General features: G+C 39.7%; 3 protein-coding genes across 3 annotated transcripts; all 3 read right to left on the bottom strand.

Annotated features, from left to right (window-relative positions):
* Positions 1 to 244: 244 nt before the first annotated feature.
* Positions 245 to 2,471, bottom strand: arpp19b (cAMP-regulated phosphoprotein 19b). The gene is made up of 3 exons (XM_034084671.2): positions 2,262 to 2,471; positions 1,672 to 1,794; positions 245 to 1,583 (listed from the first exon to the last, which is right to left on the bottom strand). The coding sequence occupies exons 1-3, from the start codon at positions 2,304 to 2,306 to the stop codon at positions 1,413 to 1,415; spliced, it is 339 nt and encodes a 112-aa protein (XP_033940562.1). The 5' UTR covers positions 2,307 to 2,471; the 3' UTR covers positions 245 to 1,412.
* Positions 2,472 to 3,294: 823 nt separating this feature from the next.
* On the bottom strand, positions 3,295 to 5,686 carry rsl24d1 (ribosomal L24 domain containing 1). Its single transcript, XM_034084670.2, has 6 exons — positions 5,546 to 5,686; positions 4,619 to 4,732; positions 4,463 to 4,535; positions 4,312 to 4,375; positions 4,070 to 4,155; positions 3,295 to 3,694 (listed from the first exon to the last, which is right to left on the bottom strand). The coding sequence occupies exons 1-6, from the start codon at positions 5,624 to 5,626 to the stop codon at positions 3,618 to 3,620; spliced, it is 495 nt and encodes a 164-aa protein (XP_033940561.1). The 5' UTR covers positions 5,627 to 5,686; the 3' UTR covers positions 3,295 to 3,617.
* A 1,738-nt stretch (positions 5,687 to 7,424) lies between these two features.
* prtgb (protogenin homolog b (Gallus gallus)) lies at positions 7,425 to 23,167 on the bottom strand. The gene is made up of 19 exons (XM_071203532.1): positions 23,083 to 23,167; positions 22,122 to 22,421; positions 18,648 to 18,792; positions 17,941 to 18,074; positions 17,550 to 17,846; positions 17,143 to 17,302; positions 16,784 to 17,031; positions 15,983 to 16,147; positions 15,409 to 15,714; positions 14,386 to 14,571; positions 12,328 to 12,423; positions 12,039 to 12,225; positions 11,704 to 11,831; positions 11,382 to 11,552; positions 11,031 to 11,213; positions 10,299 to 10,422; positions 10,069 to 10,207; positions 9,827 to 9,937; positions 7,425 to 9,733 (listed from the first exon to the last, which is right to left on the bottom strand). The coding sequence occupies exons 1-19, from the start codon at positions 23,147 to 23,149 to the stop codon at positions 9,320 to 9,322; spliced, it is 3,561 nt and encodes a 1,186-aa protein (XP_071059633.1). The 5' UTR covers positions 23,150 to 23,167; the 3' UTR covers positions 7,425 to 9,319.
* Between the last annotated feature and the right edge of the window lie 1,590 nt (positions 23,168 to 24,757).

A 24,757-nucleotide genomic window follows, 5' to 3' on the forward strand; every position in this document is an offset into this window, starting at 1 on the left:
TACGCCACTTGCAGATTAAAATATACTTACGTTTTTATCTATACTTGGCAGGGTAAGGCTTTACATAAAAGGTTAGACCTGAGGTCACACAAGTGAATGGGAGTTTGCCTCCACAATAAAACTGGTAGTCATTGGTCAAGGTATCAACCATATAACGTTGTAAATGACTGCATGTGTTAGGTATATGTTCTGCAGTAGTCTCAACACAATTAACTCACTTACATTGACATTAATCAAGCATCCATTGTGGTTACTTAGTTGAATTTATTCACACATGTTCCTCAATTTTAGTGATTCATATTTCAGTAAATATAATGAAAATACCAAACCATGTAAGTTGTTTCTAATCTTAGGTGAGTACACCACAAACTGGGCTACTTTTAGTGCAGGTAGTATTAGCAACATTTGAGGGCAAACATAAAAGCAAGGAAACATTCAATTGAATAAGTGTACTTGTAACATATTATGCAAAACTATTTTATTTACAAAACAAATGGCACAGTGTGACTGCACAGTAAATGCACATGCACACTCCAGACATGTCATGGGAGTTTCTTTCCATAAAATCCTAAGCGATTCCAGTCAGACAGTGACAGACATTTCAGGCAAAATTCATAACTAAGATTCTCACTGAGGGAGCAAATATTGCTCAAGAGGAACAACGATTCATTACTTTTAAGGCCATTTTAGATGTCAGGATGAGATGGAGACCAGCAGCAGTCATTGCAAACCAATGTCACTAAAATGAATTAAATACAACTGGCTACAAAGCATGTGTGATCCAATCTTCAGTACTTGGAAAGCACAGAATCGAACGGCTTCACAGAGAGAGGAAGGGAAACAACCACGGGTTAGAAACAAAAAAAAAAAGCAGGATTTCACCACTTTTCACTATTTATGTGAAATATGTGCCTCCATACGAGCAGTAGAATAGTCAAAACCATTTGAAACTGAAATACATATCTGTGAATTACACTTCTACTTTTTGAGTACATCAATGCCAATGGTCTGTGGTGGTGACTAGTATGTTTGCCTGTGATGATCAGTTACATGGCGGATTAAGATTCCTCTGCTGCTCTTTAGCTGCTGTTAGACAGGCAATTTGTATGGAGGTATATATCCTTAAAAAGTGAAAATGTATAAGATAGCATTAACTTCCACTCATATTTATAATATTTTGTTGTCATCAATCACTATTCAGTATTTTTAAGATCTTGAGAAGGATTTGCAGCTTTAACTTTTTGTTGGACTTAGCTCACTGGCAATCCAGTGGCCATTTTTCTCAAGAATTTGGCTTGGTTCATTACTTGTTCTTAGAGAATACATATAAAAAGGTGAACATAAACAAAAATAAACCAAAAAGATATAAAGTGGGGGTTGGAATGATAACATAACGGTAAAGATAAAACCCATTAACCAGCCAGTTTGCTGGCCACGATTGATGTCTTTCTTTGAGGCAGATCCTGAGGTGTTGGGATGTGCCCCCCTGTGATCTCGGTCTTCTCCGTTGGGGCTGATGGAAGCTGTTTATTCTTCATCTTTGCCTTTGCCATGTTGTAGTCACCAGAGTCAAAATACTTTGGCTGGGGAAAACAAAAATATATAAAGTGAGAATATTAGTATTGGTATTTACTCAGCAAAGAACTAACCAGGTTTACATAAGAAACGCACCCCCTTCTGAAGTCTCTTCCTCAGTAAGTCAGAGCCACCAGGCTTGGCTGCCAGGTTAGGATACCTGGCCTTCAGCTTGGCCTCCTCTGCCTTCTCAGGACTGATTACTGTGTCCTCCATTTCCTGCAGAGAAGAGTAGAGTGTATGGATGGCAAATGCTCCACTCAGCTCATAAAATAGGAGAAACACTGTTGTTAAAAATGCATACGACATAAATGATTCATGAATCGGCAGTGATATTATGGTACCAAATACAGCTAGCATAGCTAACGTACCATTTATATTTCAAAATATCCAAGGGCCGCCATAAGGTACAACTCCAACTGGTGTTTGCACTAGCATGAATCTTGCTAGTTCACTTAAGCTACATATGAACCCATTTCAGATATGCTATTGACTCCGAAACAGCAGGGCTTTTGTTTTAGTTTACCAATATATGCTAGGAGCTATTAGCTCATTCCTTGGCGGTTAGCCTCGTTCATGTCATTAGCTAACTAGCTTACTGCTAGCCGTGTGCTAATTCACAAGATTCGACGTGCTAGCAGCGCAGGCTAACTGGTTAAATTTGCATTTTTGCACTTGTAATTTACCTGCTTTTCCTCCGCAGTTCGTGTTCCCTCAACCTCTTCAGACATCGTTGTATGTAATCCCTGGTTTTCTCGCAAAATTGCGGGTGTAGCGCTAGCCGTTCAACCAGCTCTTCTGGGATATGAAAGGTGGAAACGTTATTGGGAGCGACTCGGCGGGCGAGGGAACAGCCTGTACAGCAACAGGCCGGGGAGTCGATGCAAGAGCTGCGGATGGGAGACAGAGGATGTGGTGCAGGCTCCTTCAGTTTATTATTTTAATCATATATTTGATACGTTGTGGTCCAAAAAGTGTATTCTATAAAATATTAAACCTGATTTGTAAAAACTTTTTAAAACATTATTTTAAACAAATATGTCGTATTGTTGTCTGATTTTAATAATTTAATTTCAACATTGAATAGGCTATGTTGCGTTATGCTCCAAAATCATTTGTGTAACATCTTTAATGTTTTATATAAACACTTGTAAATTCATATTTAAGACTTTCCATAACTCAATGTTGCCTCTGTAAAATAAACTTCAATAATCAGAATTGTTCTAATTCAAATGTAGGAATAGTTTTTTGCACTTGGTTAGGCTTGAAAGATTAGTTATGTTGTTGTTTTTCTATGTTTTGCCAATATTAATTACACATATCCCATCTGATGTGGTCTGTGGTAAATACCAATCAGACTTACTTTCCCCACATTGAAGCCTTCATATTTGTGGAAAAATAACAGACATTATCTCTCTGCTAGCAAATAATGAATATGTGTAATGTTTATCCCGGTTTAGATTTGGAGGCTGAATGTGACATTTCAATGCATTTTTAAATACCAATAACACTTTTGTGAAATGCATACATGATGAACATTGACTTAGCCTACACTGTTACACCTGTAATGTGTAGATTATACATTTTTTAAATAATTTGGTTGCAGTGTGGGAAAGGCAGCTAATGACCATGGGAAACTAAGACCAAAGTATATTCAGCTGAAGTATAAATACTATGCTTATAGTTTATGTCACAACAAAAACGAAATTTAAGAAAAAATAGTTGAAAAGATGTTTATTACATTTTTGTTTGTTACCTTTTTTAAATTTTTCTGTATTACTCTAATACACTTTACTATGCAAAATGATCGAGAACATTCTTTAAAGCACAAACTACCACACAGGAAAAAACAAACAAACAAACTTGGAGGCATGTGGTTAATTACTGCTGCTTTAGGGGCAGATAATTGTTTGATCAATGCGTTCAGCTTTTTAAAACTCAAAAGGATTACAGAGTCCATCATCAGCCAATTGGACATTTTAATTCCAAACAGGAGTACAATATAATACATGTTAACTTGGTCATGAGAGTCTTTCTGAAGATTACAAATCTCCATCCGCCATGTCCACGTCTTCTTGTAACTTCTGCACCATCTTGGCTTCCAGTTGTTTGGCCTTTCCTATAGACAAACAAACACAAACAGATTTTTAACAGTGCTAAAATGACAACCGTATCTTATGTATATTAGTGAAAACAAACATTACAAAATATACATCATCTCTAGATTTTACCCAAGACAAATGTCTTTCCAATCAATATCCACCTCTACTGATATGAAAAATAATTTTGTTTTATGTCCGGACATTAGATGTTGTTTGTTTGATGTATGAAGCATGTGACCCATTTAGTACAATGAACACAACGAATTGTGTACTAAATGGGTCACATGCCATCAGTGAACAGAAAAAAATGTCATCAATTAAAAATACTTTTACATGATTACAGGATACTTGTTGTATACCTTTGCTAAATTTGGTTCCTAAAAAATGCTTACCTGCATGTGGTGCTCTGATAAGGTGAATATTTTTCTTCACTTCGGTGATGGCCTCCTCCTTCTCCAACAGTTTGCCCTTCTTTAATCTATAAGTGGAGGCGAAAAAGTAAAAAGGTAAGGCAAGCACTGTTTTTCAAATCCTGTCAATACAGTATTTGTTGAATAAATAACAGTTTAACATAAGATGGTGTCTCTAAGATGCAGAAAGATGAACTCAAAAGAAAACAAAACGCCTTGCTCACCTGTTCATGATAAATCGTGCCTGTCGTTTCCGTTTGATTTCTTCCACCCTCTTCATTGCTTCCACTGTAAAAAATGTAAGTGAAATATGACTACTCAGCTTAAGAATCAAAACAGGAAAACCTACACATAAGAAATAGATTTCTACATTACCTGTCTTATCCCAAATAGCTCTGTTATATTTAACAGGCATATTTCTTCGTTTCTCAAACTCCAATGCGTTATCCTGAAAGAAAGGAAATGTGTTTGTTAAGTTACAGTAAAAACAAATCTATGACAGCGATAGAGCTCTATTGATAAACCACTCACCACGGTCAATTCCTTTCCTGAGGCCTTTCTGAATGCTTTGGTCCATCTGGTCTTTCTAGGGTTACGCTTCTTCTTGAAGTTCTTGTGGCATTTTGATCTGCAGAATCTGAATGACTGTTTACGAAGAGGGGCAGAAGAACACGTTTAGGAGGTAATCAGAAGGTATTCTGATTATTTCTGTTCATCCTGTTTTTCAGTTACACAATAACATTTATTTTACAGAATAGCATGGAAGGAAACGGACAGCAAATGCTAACAATTGTAAAATGTAAGTTATAACAAGTTGAAAACTAGTATGTTTTATATACATTATTGTATTAATATGTATCAAAATATGAAGAAATTATTAGCCTTCGAATTTTATGTATTGTGAATCTTGTGTTTTGTAAAGCTTATGTTGTCTCCTTGTTGTGACTTTGTCAGGTGTTAAAACACATGTAGTTCTGCCAATTGAAGCCTTAAAAATGAATGCACGTTATTTTAAAGTATCACTTGACACATCTCAACCAACACACAAAGAAAGTTTAGATCAATAACTGAGGGTGTTTATGATAAGTCCACAGTGAACCTCTAGAGGGCGCAACTACTCCACGAGCCAAACATGAGGCCCTGCTGTTTAAATGTCCGGCCTCAGCATCGACTAGATTTTCATTTAAGGCAAAGTTGATCTAACATTTCAAAAAGTATCAACATTAGGCGCTCTAACCTCGAAATATAAACCGATGAATGCGAATAATATAATCACCATGTTGAGTTGTTAACAGTCTTTCAGAAAGAAAACGCATGTTTTGATCCCACGTGAGTGAGTACAGCACGTTATGTTAGCATGTTAGCTAGAAAGCTATCGTTATTGGGCTAACGCTGACAGTGAAACACGAGCTTCTATTAAAGTTACAGGATTATTCAGATGGAAATACATTGACATACCTTGCAGTCGTTCCTTACAAACATCATTCCATGCCCGGGATACACTGGTCCCGAGCAGAAATAACATTTTTCGATGCGCATTTTCGCAGCAGAGACGCTGCGTGCGAGCACCGATACAAACAAGACCGAGCAGTCTCTTCTTCTTCCTCTTCCTCTTTCCCCGCCGCAGCTGCAGCGCCTGCCCCCTGCTGGCCCTGTGGCACACTACGCTTCTCCGTGGAAATATACAGTATCGAGCGGACTCAAAGGAGTCCCATTATGTCCTTTGAAAGGACATAATTTACCACTGTCTTTGTTTAATAATAATAATAATTCCGTACATTTATTATAGCGCTTTTTCAATGACTCAAAGCGCTTTACATATACACACATTAGTACATATATCATACATGCAATAGTCAGATACTGTGGACAATACCCACAGGAGCAAGTTCAGGTGAAGTGTCTTGCCCAAGGACACACACTAGTACTACCAATGAATTTCATGCAGTGGTGTACAGTAATAAGTAGCTTTACTGTACAATTGTCAGTTACTAGTATCTTACTTGAGTATTTTTAAATGTTTTGCTAGGTAGACTGTATATTTTTACTCCCCAACATTTATTTAATAGCCTATACTTTTAGTTTCCTTGCATATTTAAATGAGACTTTAGTTACACCTGGAATACATTTCACAAGCTACTCTGCAACATACAAAGTAATTAAAATGAGCTGCACCTTTATGAGCTTTAAAAACACTTAAATGCATCAATAATGTGTAATGTAATCTGCATAATGAGTACTTTTGGTATTATAAGTAGTATGCTAATACTTTTGTACTTTTACTTGAGTACAATTTTGATTGTAGGGCTTTTACTTGTAACAAAGTATTTCTACACTCTGGTACTTCTACGTTTACTTAAGTACAAGAGTATACTTTTTCAACCTCTGACTTTATGGGACTTCTCTGTGATGTGTTGCCCACTGACTAACCCTGTCCAATCGTTACCGGCACTACGGAAACTTAGAATGTTGAGTAACGTTTGCCAACAGTCAGGTTGTTGGGATTTTAACTGTTTTTCTTTTTTTTACATGTTCAAAATAATAATCTAATCTAATTTTCACATTCAACTTCAGTGTTTGTAACCACATTTGACTTACTTTTTATTATCATTATAGTAATGTCCTTTTTCTTTTTCAAAACTGTTTGGATTTTTTGTAATGTAATGAGTTTACTTTAAAAGATTAACACAATTTTAGGCTATTTCATTTGTAAATGATTCAATATGTAACACAATATGTTATCATCGTATACAGCTGGTAGAATAGAATTGGGAGGGATGAAACACTCTTTTAATGGTCACACAAGCAGAGCACACAGCAGACACAGTGACATTTGGCCTCTGCATTTAACCCATCCTAGTAGGCAGGAGGTGAACTGGGACCTCTCCAAGTAGCAGTCCACACTTCATATTTTAGGTCTGGTCGGGGACTTGAACAAGCAACCCTACAGCTCCCAGTCCAAGCCCCTACTGACTGAGCCACTGCCGGACTGGCTGGTGACCATTGTCATGATTATGGAGTCAAACATAGCTCTCTGTGATCAATAAGCCAAACAACAGAAAATGTGTGGATTTTACTTAATTGTGAAAAAGACTGGGGAAACCTGCAAGTATTACATCTTCAATTTCATCTTAATGTTACAATAAAGTTTAAAAGGATCAATGAAACACACACACACACACACACACACACACACACACACACACACACACACACACACACACACACACACACACACACACACACACACACACACACACACACACACACACACACACACACAAACCCAAGGACAACACAACATTTTTCAATAAGAATTTTATTATCTAGTATTTGGGATCATCTTGAGAGTATCAAAAAGTCTGTTGCAACATCTAAACACTTAAAATAATTAGTTTTGTTGCTCACTTTGGATTAAAAGATACATTTTGGTATTCAAAAGCAGAAATACAAAACAAAAACATAACTTAAATATTAACATTTAAGTCTACACTCTAAATCTACATTTGGCACCTGAGTTAAGTCAGCAAAATTATCTGTGGCTTCAAATGAACCTTTCATAATAATGAATTACACAGACAAACTTTTAACTTGAACTTATTAATTTAGTCAAATGTCACATTTTAATTGGGAAATGTTTTTGTTTACGACATCATGCTAAAAGAAAGATATAAATTCAAATCTTCATTTTAACCTACTTAAGTATCATTTGGGTAAGATTTCATGGTGATAAAAGGACATCAGAACAGTTTGACATCTCAAGCTTTAAAAAAAGAAACTATGTTAAAATGCCTTTCTAGCAATCAAAACCATTGGAAATTATATCACATTTAAATGCAAATAATGTAAATGAAACCAAAGAAAATCACTAAATAACAGAGACTTCAAATTTCTTTGGTTAGGATTATTTGTATTACAAAGATATAAAAATTGATTATGTTGCTCTTCACACATTGGGTTTCCATTTTGATAGTCAGTATCCTTCATTGTCACACCTGGACAGGAGTTTTTATGGAGAGAGAAAGACAATTCTTTCCCATATAGCATTATTGGTGATCGGTAACAGATGATTCTCTTAAAAAGAATAAATATCATCATCTATCACTGGCAGGACAAACTAGATCTTTGGTCGTGTGTCAAATATTTCCACCTCATAGTACCAAGGATCATGTGAAAGAAAAGCCATACCCATCTGAGGAAGGAGACAACTCTTTGGATAATAGCATCGGCATCACCGCTGCGTTTAGCAATGGTTTAGAAGGCAAACGGAGCACAAGCCAGGGAGACTTGCGCTAAAGCTTTTACCAGAATGAAGCATCAAGAAAATGTACACTAAGAAAAGCATTCAAACCACCATTCTAAGGGAAATTTACATCATTGGCAAGAACAATATTTTTGGCAAACACACCCTTAATGTATAATCTTTATATTTTTGGTTGCCTTAAAATATCTTTTGTTTTATCAAAAACTCTTTGGGTACCATTTTTCCCGTCTTTGGATCTCGTCTTCTATAGTATGCAAAGCCCTTTCGATATTAAGGCCATGTTAAAGCTTTGAGTTCAGTGCACTGGAAATGCCAAACGATACCATGTGTTAAAGCTCATATAGTTTGACCATTTCTAAAGCACTTGTTATTTTCACAACATACATCATTCAAAGACAATGCAAATGAAACAAAAAATCTTTCAACTGTGAAAATAAAAGTTCAGAGAATTCAAGAAAGGAGCACCTCCAAAAAATAACGCCCGAACAGAGGTAGCAAGACATGGCAATGAATGTGTGTCCCCTGAGTCTGAAATAATACTGCACATAATGTGGTGAAAAAGAGGTAGTAATGTATACACAAGAACGTGGAGATAGATAATCAGTCAAAAGGGTTCAACTTCACCCTCTGCTCCAGTGAAAAGTAATTAAATATAACAAAAATGTATCACAGTACATTTTTGACATTCTTTTTAACATTCATCATAGGTGAGCTTTGGTTTAGGACAGATAACGGCGAACACAGACAAACAGGTAAAAAGTTAAGAAGATGGAAATAAAATGTTATAACGAACATCCATACAAAATCCTGAGGTAGATCCGAAGCGAGAACACCTTTCGTCCATCGTAGCAGCTGGCTTCCTTAACCCTCGTGCCTCAGGAAATAACCAAGGGGCTCAACTCAGGAAGCAAACGAGGTAGAAGTGGCGTAGCTCCGGCTGCTGGAGAGCAGCTTTAGGCCTCCTGATGTCAGGAGCCAACGTCCTGGGCCGAGTGCAGGGCAGGAGGGGAGCCCTGCGAGGTGCAGCAGAGCTGGGTTGCATCAGAGGCGGAGTGATGGAGGGGATGGCTCAGCATCTCCTCGTTTTCCACAACAAAAGACTGCTTCAGCTCAGCAACAGTTACAACATCTTCCTGCCCAAAAGATTCAGGTCTGGAGCTTTGGCTGGTGGAAGGGTTGCTCAACTCTTCGTTGCTTTCTTCGTTGGAGTAGTGTCCCGAGTCCCCCGTCCCCTGGCTGCCCTCACTGGTGTGAGAGCTCTCCGAGTGGTAAGGTCCGAAGATGATCTCGCGGGATGAAGGGGGCAGAGGCGCTGAACCTAAATGCTCCTCATACCTCAAAACAGTTTTTCCAGCCTCGTACAAGCTGGCTCTCCTCTCAGCCTAATGAGAAGGAGAAGAGAAAAAGGAAATTAAGATAAAAAAGAGAAGTCTAAAAGGAAAGTGGATTGATCAGAATAAGGTTGCATCACTCACATCACTTTCAGATGTGTTCCTCATTTCCCTCTTGAAGAGCAGCCACCTCTTGCTTTTATTCTTGCTGATTGGACCGCCACTGTTTTTGACAATATTAGACCCGACCTGGAACTAAAGAGAAATAAATCAGATCAGATTTTTTGTATGGTCGTGTGCTCTTTTGAACATCACACACATAACTCAAATGTATATTACATTTCTGAAACCAGAAGAACCATCATCACACTTTTCGTTTGTCTCACCTTGGCATCTAGAAAGTTGTGACTGATCATGGGTATAATGGCCTCAACATTCTCTGTATGCTGTTCATTGGGCCGGGAAAACCCAGCTTGTGGACCTTCAGGATCTCCAACAGCAAGGACTTTTTGACTGGAGGATTTCCTATGAATCATAGAAATATAATATTGTTAGAACATTTCAGGAGAATATAATGTTAATTGTTAAAACTGTTGTAAAAATTGACAAAATGTACCTTGGTCTTCCCTTACTGATGAGGATTAAGGCACATATTACAATACAGGACAAGGCGATGCTCACTCCAACAATGATGCCTGTCATGGACCTCTGGTCTATGTGGTAGAGGTCATCAGAGTAGACTGGAAGATAAACAACAGTGTTTTAGATGGAATATAATTACATATGTTATAATAACTAAGAGAAATTAATTGAAAGAGGGGTGATAAACCTGAAGGAAATAAAAAAGTAAATGCCCTCAGCCTAAAAAATGCTGTTTAACAACCCTTCACATTCATAGACTGATGTTTACAGTTCATGATTAACACTGTGTGAAGGCCTGACGGTATACAATTAAACTAAGCTTTCATTAGAAAAAAACTAAACTTTTCATTTTCCTATTCAATGTGAACAAAAACGAATTGCATGTGAAAAAAAAAATCGTACAACATATATACGTATATATAATATATGGTTACCAGGTGTTGCTGACATACACCTCCTTGTGGTTTGTTTTCTAACAAGAATGAGCTTTTATTCTCTCCATGTTCACTAATGATTATGAAACCATACTGCCTTTAAAGTGTATCACCTCACCAATTGTTTTTATTAAGTTACATTAAAGCCTAAGAGAAATTCAAACCATTTAATTTCAAGACAACACTAACAACTGAGTATAGCTTTACTTTAATAATGAATGCCACATAACTACCAGCTTAATATAAATAAGAAGCAATCTAATGATGTGTACCTGTTGTATCGGGGAAGTTTTCAGAGTGCCTGGGGTTTTTGCTGCGGTGTTTGTTTCCATTCTTCAGAGCCAGCTCCACGATCTGAGAGAAAGGCCCGTCACCCACCTGGTTGGAGGCAGATATTTTCACCAGGTAGACGTTCCCCACCTCCAGCTTCTCCAGCAGCGCCATTGTGTGGCTCCCTGTAAACAAAAGCAAAACTACAATTAAGTACAAATATAGAAAATGAATTATAGTGCACATCATTATGCTTAAATAACAGTTACATGTGATGTTCTTAATAAATATATATTTAAAACTGTAATTATATCACCAACAAAACATATTTTATGATGCTGTCCACTACTCACCCTCCCTCTGCAATATCTGCCAGTGTCCAGCCATCCAGGCCTTCTGGGAGGCGTACAGGATGGTGTAGCGTGTCACCACCACATTGGGCTCGGTGGGCTCCCTCCAGGACACCAGGGCGGTGGCATCCTCGATCAGAGTGACTCGCACTCCTTTAGGCGGCTGCCCAGGTGCTGCAAACAGAGAAATCATATTCACGGTCAATTAGACTTGCTGAGAAATGTTCTGAGCAATATGCAATTAACTGATTTGTGTCTCGAGAGTAGAAGAACTGGACAAACAGAAACATAATCATGGTGAAATGATGTTACAGTAAGTTATTACCTGCTTGTAAAGTCTGACGGTAAACAACAGAACTCCAAGGACTCGACATCTGGTCCACATGAAGACGCACAACAAACTCATAGCGAGTGTTTGTTTCCAAATTTTGAACAGTCACGTTTTGTCTCGTGCTGTGGACAGACAACATTTATATATATGAGCTTTTGACATACAATTACACAGGCAGCAAATTAAAAAGAGTACAACGGCCACATCATTCACAAACATGCAGTGTTACATAACATAAATACTTAGCAACAAAAACAAAAGAGTATTCTGAGGCTGCATTTGTCATGCCAGATGTAAAATACTGAATTTGTTGGGGGTTCTCGGCTTACGTTTGCAGGTAGCGTATAGCAGAGGCGTTGTGGGTGCCCACAGGTGTACAACGGATGGTATAGCTGACAGCCTTTCCAGACGAGAAAGCAGGACGGCCCCAGCGCAGAGACACTGAAGACGAGTTGGTGGCTGAGACAGTCACATGATCTGGAGGTGGAGGGGCTGTCGCCAGTTGGTCTCTGGCCGCTGAATGATGGAAAAATGTCATATCTCTCAATTTGTGAAAAGTTGTAAGGTCTATTTAAATGAGAAAGACTTTTGAAACAAACAACAGAGAGATGTACTTACACACACATCCCGGGGTGCTAACTGTTTGGTCCGTCTGATAGCCATCACCAGCTTGACCGACAGCCAGAATCTTGACGTGATACTTTCTCCTTGGATCTGAAACACAAAGAATACATTTTCAGGCATGTTGTAAAAACTAAAAGTGAAGGTAGATCAAAGTGACTGCTTTAAGTGCATGAAGCAGCTTTTAAAATCTGAGTAGTCCAACAGGGCCCAGACATCATTCCAAACCCTGAGAGATTTTCATTAAAATGTCAAAAGCAAGAATAGATAGAGCAGCATTTATTAAAAACAGAAGCAGACTCTTTCACAACTGTCTGCAGGAGGGGACACTTGCAGCTCATTAATGGCCCTTCCCCATGCCCTGACAATGCATGGCCCCCTGAGTCACCCCAACCTCTCGTTTATCATGCATTGTAATGAGTAGGGAGCATGAGAAAGATCAACCAGGTCCTAGGCCAAGTAAATATGGTGAGATGATCAATAAGCTCTATGAAATTATCACAAAACGATATTGTCTTTTACATTTTCAAATCCTATAAAGATTTTACAACCATGAAAATGGCAGTGCTGCTAGGTTTAAAAAACTAAAACACACACATTACAAAATTGGAGGGAAACAACAGAGGCGAGATGAGGTTCATTTTTTAAATAAAGTAATTATGGGGGAAACAATGTTGTATCAAGAACTGGGTAAAATACGTCAGGAAGATCATTGTGGTCTGGGGAGGGAAGCTTTCGTTTGAAAACATCAGTAACATTTTAACTTGAGTAAAAACACCTTTTTTTACTTGGAAAGCATTGCATCAGCTCCTAAATCAGGGTGTTTGAGGGACTGTTTAGGTTTGTTTTATGCCTCCAGTGTGAAAGGTCAGCCAATGGGTATTGACCAGTGAAGGCGGTGTGTCCAGGCCTGATGTGGGGGCTGGGCCAGGGGCTGCCTTCAGCTGCTGGGATCCGAGGCCCATGGGACTGGGGGGGGGTTTGCCTCGGGTCACCAGGTCAGGCCAAGATACAACAGAAGGAATCTGGGGTCAGTACTGTGGGGGAGGAGCCGGGCCCCTTTTGTTCCCCCATTCACGCCCTTCCTACTGGCCTTGTGTTATAGCCTTAAACTTGGATCAGCGCAGAAAGAAACATGGCTCCAAGACAGAACTTTATATATCAGGGATATAATAGAACATGGAACCAGTGACAGCAACTTGTGTTATTATTAATATGGAATAAAAATGAAAGGGCTTTTACAGATCCAGCAAATTGAATCAGCTTGTTTGATTATTAATAAAGAAATAAAGTGAAGGGTTTACAGATAAAGAGAGTTTTACTGCAAGCAAACATTTAATTTAAAACGGCTTATGACAATATACAGATTGGTATGTTAGTTTTTTAGGTATAAACTGCATAGGATGCACACTTATAATATTAACAGGCCCTGGTTATCTGCATATAGATTGTTTGGGTTATTTACATGGACAGCGCAGATGACCGGGGGGGGGGGGGGGGGGGGGGGGGGCAGGGTCCTGATCCAGGACTGCTGTCTCACGGCTAAAGGTCAGTGTCTCAGTCCAGTTTTGACCAATCCCAGGGGTTTTTGTTTGTGTGATTCAGTGTCCGGCTAAAGGGGGCAGTGGCCAGGGTCTTACAGGGCAGGCCTGGCCTTGGATGGAATACAATGGCCAGGGGTAATTATGCAAGCCGCGGGATGGGAAATGGTGGCGGGAGGGACATCTGGATCCTGACCTCTAACCCTGGGAGCCTGCTCTCACACTATACTGCAGCAGGATCTGAAGGGGGCTACTGGTTAGGCAACAGGGGTCAGCCCATATTGATCAGCACAGAGGGTACAAATGCAAATGTAGCTTCCAACTGCCCACCGGATTAAATTGGGACCCATTTGAACCCATCGGTCACTCTGTTGTCTCTACGTCAATATCCCTGGTCTAGATGGCAGAAATGCACTAACATTCAAATATACAAGTGATCTGTTCTTCACCCAATCCACTTCCCATCATCTCACAACACAGAAGTTAGTTAGACAAGCTACAGTGCATTACTCACCAAGGCCACTGATGGTGTAGGTGTAGTTTTGAGCCTGCAGCTGGATGATGGGCTGCTCTGGTTGGCCTTCCTCATGGTAACACAGCCGGTAACCTTGGACAGCCACAGACTGAGGGGAGGTTTCCCAGCGTGCCATAATGGAGGTGCAGTTAAGCGGCTCAAGTTGAAGAGTAGGGGCTGAAGGCACTATGGGGCAGAAACACCAGACATGGGATCAATACACACATTTTAATTCAAAGATATTGCTAAGCACAAAGGATGAATACACCAAAAAACAACAGGACACAGGGTATAGAAAAAAGATGGATGGTAGGTGATCTCATTATCACAATGGATGGGTGTGACAGAGTTATAATTTAAGTTGCACTGCGTATACATGCATTAACCACACACATATCATCCCTAGTTTTCATGTTCTAGACCTTGATCTCTAATAAAAAAGGTAGAATTCTGTCGACTGTGCTGCTCTACATCAACTAAATATACAACCAAACTTTTGAAAGAAGAAGTTCAGCTTTGGTGGACAAACAGCCTCCCCCAACACACCAGGCCATGAAAAGAGGCTATTCTTTCCCCCCGCATAGACGCCTGAGGCCCTCTCTTTATGACCCGTGACTGAGGCTACTCTAGCATCACTGACAGCGAAGGGCAAAGGTTCCTGGGTAACCAACACAAAGACTGTGGGTCAATGCTACAAGAGCAAACTCTAGTCCAAAACCGGCCACTCTGCATGAGCCCTAGTGATCCTCCTGGTATTCTAACAGCAGCAAAACAAAACGATGTTACGAAAGCAGAAGCATAGCCGGCTACAAGTTTGGTACCACGATATTATATTACTCTCTAGCATGTACTTGTTGTTGGCTTTTTACCCTACTAAAGATGCCTGCTTTTGACCCTAAGAATACATTCAATTACACTTGAAAACGTTGTCACAATTGACCAAAACTGCTCTATACATTAGAATGACATTTAGCTTTCACCGGCTTGCAACAGGATTTCCCTTTCCACTTTCTGCAAGTTTACCTTTGCTGCTGGAGATCTTAGGTGTACGGTGGGAGGTCCACGTAGGAGGCTCACACCAGCCCACACGGGTGGCTGCAGCCATGCGGAGCAGGTAGATGGTGTCCGGCTGAAGGTCTTGCAGCAGATATTCAGTGCTGTTCTGAGGTATCTCCACAGAGATGACAGTACTGTCCGCAGCCGTACGGTAAGAGAGTCTGTATGCAGACAACCGACCGCGGCTCAACTTGGCGGGCAGCGGCTGCCAGGTCACCTGAATATCTGTGGCGCTGTGGCTGGTCAGACTCAGCTCTGGGGTACGTAAAGGCACTGCGGAAAGACATAGATATTATAAATGTATTTAGTCCAATGCACTTCTTCAACATACAAGCATGCTGGCAGAAACTTCAAATGTCATATTTCCAATTAGCATTCACATCAATTAGCTTGAAGTAAGCAGAAAACTGTGCTAACAACAGAATGCCCATCCCCCTTATTTCAACTCAAAATGTGCTCACATCACTTGCATGCAAGTTGGCTTAACTACCAGAGTGATTTATAGCAAGGAATGCTGGGAGTCTCAATGATTTATGCTTACCATCCTCCAGGGTATGTTGACTGACTTGGTCTGACATACGACTGGCTCCCATTGGCATATAAGCCACGATGTAAAAAGTGTAGTTTCGAGCTGGCTCAAGGTCATCGATGATATAACTGGTTGTGTCGTTGCCAATAACAATTTGGTATTCTTCGTTGTTTAGACCTGAAAGAGATAGATCATAAAGTGTGTTAAGATAATGCAAAAAAGAGAGGGACCTCTATGACAGGATGTAAGGCCATGACCCTGTAAACAGTCAGTTTTATAAACAGTTATTTGAAAGGCTTGATGCTGGCTTTTTCCAAATGTCACTCATCTTTTCTATAAACATGGGTAATGAGAGGCACAACCATATACCAACCAACAAGGCTCTTCACACAAAGCTGATAACCTCTTAAAGTGTGTTTACTACAAAGGCAGATATGACATATAGGGTAACTTCAATGTCAATATAATGGTTAAAGTTAAATATCTCCTGATGCTACTGGTCTGCAAGACTGTGATGCTTTTAAAAAGCTACACTGTCCCTTTAAGTGCAGGCAGATTGAGCTGGGGAGTGGACAATGGGCTGGCTAAGCCTGTTTTTATTTCAGCAAAGTTGCCTTTCTGAGTCCTCCTTGACCTCTGATCTGCGCAGCAACAACAGATGGCCTTCACCAAGGAAAGTTGATCACATGTGAGAGAGTTAGATAGCGTATTGTGGTCACCTTGCATCTGTTCACACCTTCATCTCTCCCAATTCATAACAGCTCAAATAAAAAACCATGAACAGAATTAACTGGTTCTTCCTTTTGGTCTCACCTTCAGCCTTCATATAATGGATGGAGTAGGCAATGACTTTGTGTGCATTGTAGAGAGGTCTCTGCCAGGCCAGTAAGATAGCAGAGCTGGAGATGGTCTCAGCGTGGATGTTTCTCGGTGCACTGGGCCTGTCCTCGGACATTACAACAATAAGGCGAGCCAAGGACAGCACAGAGCCCTGATCATTCTCTGCCATGCACTGATAGATGGCATCATCCTCTGGGATGATCTGAGTAATCACCAATTTACTGTGAAACAAGAAACACAATATTAACAAACAGTACTCACCTCAGAAAGTAAATTGAATGTGATTTAGACAGTTTATTGGTATGGTACTTGGTTATGTTTGATTTCAATACCTGTTGTACATCTTGATCCTCCCATTTAAGTGAACCTCTTCTCCATTCTTTAGCCAGCTGATGCGTGGCGAAGGCACTCCCTCTGCTTGGCACATAAACCGGGCAGTACCTGCTCTCGGACGGGTCTGGCTCTCCGGCCTCTCAACTAAGGATGGAGGCACTGAAACAGACGTGTAAGAGAAAAGCAATGAGCACATAGTATATTGCTTTACATTTCTTAACCCATAGCAGACTACTTGAGTTGCTTCTTGCACCATATCACTTTCTCCATAAACAATATGGACTTATCTTCTAAAGTCAAAAATATTTTCACATCTCAAAAAGCTTTAGCTGTATTATGGAATATAGGAAGCATGTATGATATGTTGTCAGAGAACCAGTGCTATATAAGTGAGACTCCACTGCACCTTGTACTGTGATGTTGGCTGCAGCAAGAGTGTAGTTGCGGGTTCCAGGGGTGGTGGCCCTGCAGAGGTACACTCCACTGTGCTTGGGGTTGACATCAGAAATAACAAGGTTCCCGTTGCCCAGCACTTTGGCATTGTACACGTCGATGGGTTTCCTGTCAGCGCGGCTCCAGGAGATGATGGGATAGGGGTTGCCTGTGGCCACACACTCCAGGACAACCGTCTGGTGAAGAGACACTGATACATTCTGAGGTCCTGCAATGATTATGGGCCTCTGACGTGGTTTAGGGCCAGCACCTTAACAAGAAAGGAAAATGTTCAAAATCAATTTCCAATATGATATGATGGCTTAATGGTCAGCCCTTACATCCAGTGGATGCACTCGCTGTACCTTGGTTGACTGTCAGTGTGGCCTCTCTACTCTTCAAACGGCTACCAATGTTAGTTGCCACACATTGATACTGTCCGGCGTCTTCCAATCGTACATTGTGGATCTGAAGAACTCCGTTAGGCAAAACTGTGATTCTGGGAACATAAAACAATAACTTTAGGCACAAACTCTTTTAACAGTGAAATTCAAGCACCTTGAAGGGACAGAAACAAAAAGGTCTGTACTCTTAAAGCATCTATCATGAAATCTATATTGCTACAATAAATGCAATTGTGAAAAAATAAAGTTTACAGAAATCATATAGTCATATATTGAAACTTTGTCTATTTACTAGCTGTGTATGTAAAATTAAATTGTATGTTTTGTTCATGATTGTTCAATGATGCAGAGTAAGGAATTAACAAAGGCCTTGAACAACAAAATAACTCTTTTTTTAAATGAGTGGTTGTGTAGATGAAACAGGATATCATGTGTAAAATCAAACCTTTTACAAGGGGCATATCCATGTTAAGTCATATACCTAACCTTAAAACATATTAAGTATTACAATTAAGCTTTTTCCAAATGTTCAAGTCTTTGTTCGAACCCTGTTTACCAGGTAAACAACAGTTTGGGAGCTGCTTCTAAATAACAACTTCACATTTCCCACAAGACAATAAGATATTATGGGGTCTTATGATGGGGAAAGAAGGTGTGTTGATGGGTACCTTTCGGTTTTTAGAGGTAATGTGCTTTGGTTGAGCTCCCAGGTGATGGTGGCTGGAGGGCTGGAGGTGACGGCACAGGTGAGTCGTACCACTGAACCCTCAGTCACGACCATAGGCACAGGATGCAATACAAACTCTGAGATACCTGAGGGGGGAAATACATTATCAATCAATGTAGCAGCACATTAAAAACATATGTATTAACCTACTCTGAAAATATTCAGAATTTCTAAGTAGTGGGCTGCTGAATTAAATATTTACTAACACCGATTTGTTTGGCACTTAATTGTGTTTGTCACTTACTAAATAGAGCATATCCTTTCAATATTTGGTAAAACAAACCATACATTATGCATGCAACACCCTGACTGTGATGGATGTTAAATGATTATATGAAAGGTATTGATCTTTGTGCGACACCATGATCTTGCTTGTGTGCAGATGAGCTATCAGGTCATATACTGACCAGCTGGTCCAATCAATGGATCAATTGAAGAATGACACTGAATGATGCATTGTTATAGGTACAAACTAATCAATTCACTTTGCATAAGGAGGAGGGCCAGAAACCTTTAATGTGGGGGAAACTTCTGTAGCCATGGAGAGTCGGGACTCAGAGAGACACGAGGAGAGCTGGAGCTTTGATGGCAAACACTGGTGGTTTATTTGGAGTTACGGCCGGAGAATTGACAAAACAGGTGGTTGCCAAGCCAATTCTGAAGAACTCTTCTGTAGCTCGAGGTTTTAACTAGTCGCAGTGTAATAATCGACATTCTTCATCAGTGAGACTAAACAATTATGGACCCTGAATCTAATTAGAGCTCTCGTCCATATTAAAGAATGCGCGCCAGGGAACCTTCGTCCCTGAACAGTAAAGTACCTCATGGCGGCTTGTGCTCTGTCATAGACTGGCAACAACAATGCGCCCAAGCTGCTCCTCCTTAAGAGAGATAGCAGCAATACCCAAGGCCGTAGACATATGCCATGGGAAAGGAGACAGTGAGAGGAGAAAATTATGAACTGTGTCAAAGGTTGAATACCTAAGCAAATTATTCCCTAACATTTAATATAATAAAACATATCAAAAATACTGTTTAAATATAGAAGAACAACTATTTGTTGCAGAAGTCAACATGACACACCACTATGCTTCAAGATCAAGTATAACTACATTTGCTTTAAAACTACTAAAACCACTGGGATCAAGTTCATGGCTCACATTCTGTCTATGTGTTTTCAAAAGATCTTTCAATAATCACCACAATAAGCAACTCAAAATCTGCATTTGTCTCCAGAAGGATATTACAAATGACCTTCATTCATTAGGGTGATAACTCTCTCCCTTCCCCCTCACTCACAGGAAGGAAGTCAATATCATGTTAAAGAAAATCAATACCCTGTTCCCCCACTGAAACCCCACGTTTAAATCCTGAGCTTTGGGACATCTAAATTAAAGCAATCCTTTAATTCAAGACCTTAACTCATCAATATTACACATAATATAACTAGCAACCCTGCTGATGTCAAGTGAATAAACCAGGGCCTTCAAATGATCCATGAAAGTTTGATTTAGATCGATTTCTCGGAAATGGCAGGTTTTCCTTCAGTGTTAGTACATGACAACCTCTCTATGTATATAACAGGCCGTCTTCACTTAGGCAGGGATCAGAGATGTAGATTGTGGGTGTGGCCTGCACAGACACAGCCACTAATATGGTCACCTCTGTTGTGAAGTACAAATCAATGTCTAGGTCAAAAAGCACAAAGGTTTCTCTAAAGAGGTCAAAGTTCGCCTTTACCCCCTGTCCATTCAATTTGAGCCCAAACTGGGAGGCAGATCGAAGTCAGTCTACCATTAGTCTACAAGAGGGAACCTTGTGATTTCTATGTTGTTTATATCCTATATAAAATGCTACAGTAGTATTACATTGGAATGACAATGTAACTTGACAATGACAATGTATGACAATGTATGACAATGTAACAATGTAACTTCTTCTATAAATGTAACATTCTCATGGATATGTGATACCCTGTGAATCCAAAAGGTGCTTAAATAAGTTATGTAGTCCTTGAAACAACAAGGAAAACACCTCCTGAATGTAAGCATGTTTTGAAAAGATCATCACTATTTACTGCAATATCAGGCCCGTTCAATCACATGACACACAGGCCTTTCTTTAACAAAAGGGGCTCTGCTTGACAGGGCAACAGAGCGGCTGATCCAGTGAAAGGGATTGGGGGCTGGGAGAAAGAACAACAGGGCGGCCGAGCCCGGGCAGGCCTGTGACATCACAAAGCCTTTCCCTGCTGACCCCCGACCCCCAGGACCTCTGGACAGAAGGGGAGCCCAGAGGAGGCCCATCCAACCCCTCCCTGCCTACAGCTGACCAAAAAACCTTTAACCCTTTCACTGACAAAGGCTGGACACCCGGACACATTTGAGGGTTTTTATATCTTATCACACAAATAACTGGATATTTAAGTTTTCTTTTAATAGATTGACAAACGTCATGACATAATTGTCAGAGTAGAGTTGGGGTCTCCATTTGTTTTCCTACTTGTATTTCTATTATTATGATTAATAATCTCTTGCTGTGGGTTGTATTTAGGCCTTCAAAGTTTTGTCCTGTTAAGTATTGGGATATATTGGCCCAACGTTTTTATCCTCAGTGTCAAAATCAGTATATTTCAGAAGGCCATGTTGGTTTCCACGACACAGCTGATGGGATATCCTTTCTAAGACCTCTGAAAAGTGTCCATGGTAGACCAGGCCCATTGAAGAGACACAGCTGTCCTGTCCACTGATATGTGGACACACAAATGACCTGAAACCCTAACCTTTTCTTCTGGGGCGGTCAGGGTGACTCCAAACAAAGGCTAAAAGCAGAACAGCCTTTCAGAGATTCCTCTGTGTGGCAGACCATTCAACAATTAAACAGAGCCACAGTCCTTATTGACAATGTAATCCCACTAAACATAAGAAGAGAAAAGGCTAAATCCTAACTTTTTGCAAATGTTTCTTACTTTCATAGGAGTAGAAGTTTTAATTGTACTAAGAACAGTAAGAAGATAGTTTACTCTGACTCATGGCTGCCAGTTAATGGAGTTTTTATGAGCTTTTAGATTGACTCTCCATCTACTTTTAACTGTCTCTTAAAATGATCCTATAACTGGACTGCCAGCTCTGAACTCAAGCATGACCAAGTCTAAACAACTTCCAAAAACATGGAAAGCCAAACTTTAGAGGTTTTTCCTAAGTAAAGAATAAAAAGAGTGGGGTGGGGTACATCTGCTTCCCATCTCCAGGTTAATAACCCATGAACTTGCCATTCTAATGCCTGCATGCTGACAACACAAAGTGGATATCACCGAAAAGTAAACTCATCCTCATCTTGATCCTAACCATGGAAAATAAGAACAAAATCCATGTTGTCTTCAGAGAATAGCTTTCACTTTGAACTCCATACTTACTTGTGATAGTCAGACGTGATCTTTGGCTTAGGATAGCTCCATATTTGTTTTGGGATAGGCACTGGTAGAATCCTTCATCTGAATCCTCCTTGGTATGTTTTATCTTTGGTATGTACAAGGAGCCGTTGGGCAGAAACTGTATGTGCTCACTTTCTGTCAGTCGAACTCCATTTCTCAGCCACTTGATAGTGACTGGAGGCAGCCCATGAGCCTGACAGTCCAAGACTGCAGAGTCCTTTGGTAATAAGGTTACATCACTGGGCTCTGTGATGAAGGATAACTCGCTGAAACAAAAAATACCTAGAGTAAAAGAAAGGGATCATTAGTAAGGATTTGTCTGTGCAATGAGACTATGATTGCACAACAATATCTACTACTTCCATAAAGACCATAATGTAATAAAACAAACTTCATTGATATTACCTTATTTTTTAAAGAGGGCATGCAGAATGCATTGATTTCGTAGTATGATTGACACTCTAATTATATTTGTAATTAGAGACAGCTGTATTAAGCATACATAATCATACTTTAATATAGGCCTACGTTGATGTATAATTGGCTGGATAAAAAAAAAGTATATCTGTCAGAAAAACAGTGATGTATGGTATGTTGTTTTAATATTTGCATTGCATCTATAAATATTAGAATGAAGTTTGTCAGAATCCGGACCAAGTTAACAGTTTACTGACATTAATGACAGAGAAACACAGAACAAGAATAAAATAGATAGAAAGTATACGGTTAAAATATAACAACATGTCTTGTAATATTCTCATCGTCAACAAGGTTCAGAATACAATGTTGTCTCTGAAAAACATAGTTACATAAGGAATATTTCATATAGGAACAATAGATAACGTTAACCTGCATTATGTTCACCTTATGCCATCAACAGTCCGCGCTCGGAACACATGATATCAGGTAAGCACTAAAAACTCAACAAAAACAAGACACTCACCTGATAAAGGAAGAAACAAAACTAAAAACAACCAGTGCTGGTGGACTTTCATCTTAAACTTCGCCATTTATCCAGGTGTATGTGTCATTTTCCCACAGCGCGACCCGCCGCTCTTCTGCGTGCTGCTGTCCGTATATCCCCGAAATCACTTCTGATGTGCCGGCAGCCCAGCACCGGCGGCTCGACAGGGGCCCCACACCCGCCTCCTCACGCATGCGCAGACCGCACAGGCCAGCAAGTGTGTCCAAAGTGAGGTGTGGGGACCCCAGGGGCCTCCAGGAGGAACTGTCACAAAACACGAACTGGATACATTTAATAATGCAATGTTTAAAGAAGATGATACTTGTACTCACCTGGAGTGGAAACAGCTTACTCAAAGAGGGTCATATGTTTTACACTATTCCCACTATCATTTCTGTGTCGGCTAACAGTGTGTATATTTATCTTCCTAATGAAATAATAATAATGGGTGTACAGATGATGTAGGTCACATTATTTAACAACAATGCTCATTCGATTTCCTTTGTGTTGTTATTTCTCCAATGCTTCTTTTGTCTACTTTGTATACAATACATTAATTGCATGTCTGTCCTGACAGAACTAGCCCTACTCTGTTCTTGTGGTACTCCTTTTATCAATGTTAAAATAATTTTTAGGGGTGTCCAAATTCAGATAAAGGGTCTCAGGACAATAAAGAATGTAGCCTACTGTACATCATGTAGCTTGTAAATATTGTTCTGACACAACTTTTAGATATTGGGCTAGTAATGGATTTGTGACTTTATACTTGATTCAAGTCCAACAAGTTGAGCGGTTTTTAGTTCTTTCAATCAATCTATATAAAGCCAAAATGCACATTAACTGGATGTCAAGCTCGTATCAGGTCCATATGATACATCTCTAAACAATATTTTTCAGACGACAGAGTGATCAGACATCAACCTATACTGATTTCCCATGTAGCAACGTAGCATTGTGAGGTCTTCTTTTTTGTGCATCAGATTTAGATATTTAAGACAATAAAATAAGATGAACAAAATAAATATCAGTTACCAAGGGCCACTGGTTATAAGGTCACCCTGGACGGCATCTGCTTCTAACACAAAACCTGGTAATTATAAGGAGATATTGATGGCTGCAAGTCAGCTGCCTAATGAATTCAGTTATTGATCCAGCGACCGTGCCTTTTGACAATGACCCTGCCGTCTCCCAGCCCTCATTCAATAGCAATACAATGGGCTCCAGCTGTGAGATCAGCCATGCTGTATCAGCAAAACACCCATTCATTGGTACAGGTAAATGCAGTCGACACATTTAGAACAGGAAGTGTGTTGTGCTTTCCAAAATATATTATATAACGCGTGTTTTCAACAACATCTATGAATTGTTGATTAAGTATTTGTATGGATGACTGTCATAAACATGCACCCCCAAACTTCAATATCCAATCAAATGAGGAGGGCGGAGTGTAATTATGTATTGATTAGAGCTAACTATTGATTTAATCATCCAAAGCCTTATAGTTTTAATTCAAGTCTCAAAACCTAGGGTCAGGTTAATATCATCCTTTAATGTGTTGACTTAATAGTTTAGATTTCAAATGATGTAATTAAAGATTCTATACCCGGGAGAAACTACTGCATCTATTATTATATATTTAAATACCCATTTCTTT

This window comes from Pseudochaenichthys georgianus, chromosome 6 (assembly GCF_902827115.2).
Source record: "Pseudochaenichthys georgianus chromosome 6, fPseGeo1.2, whole genome shotgun sequence".
Classification (NCBI taxonomy): Eukaryota; Metazoa; Chordata; class Actinopteri; order Perciformes; family Channichthyidae; genus Pseudochaenichthys; species Pseudochaenichthys georgianus.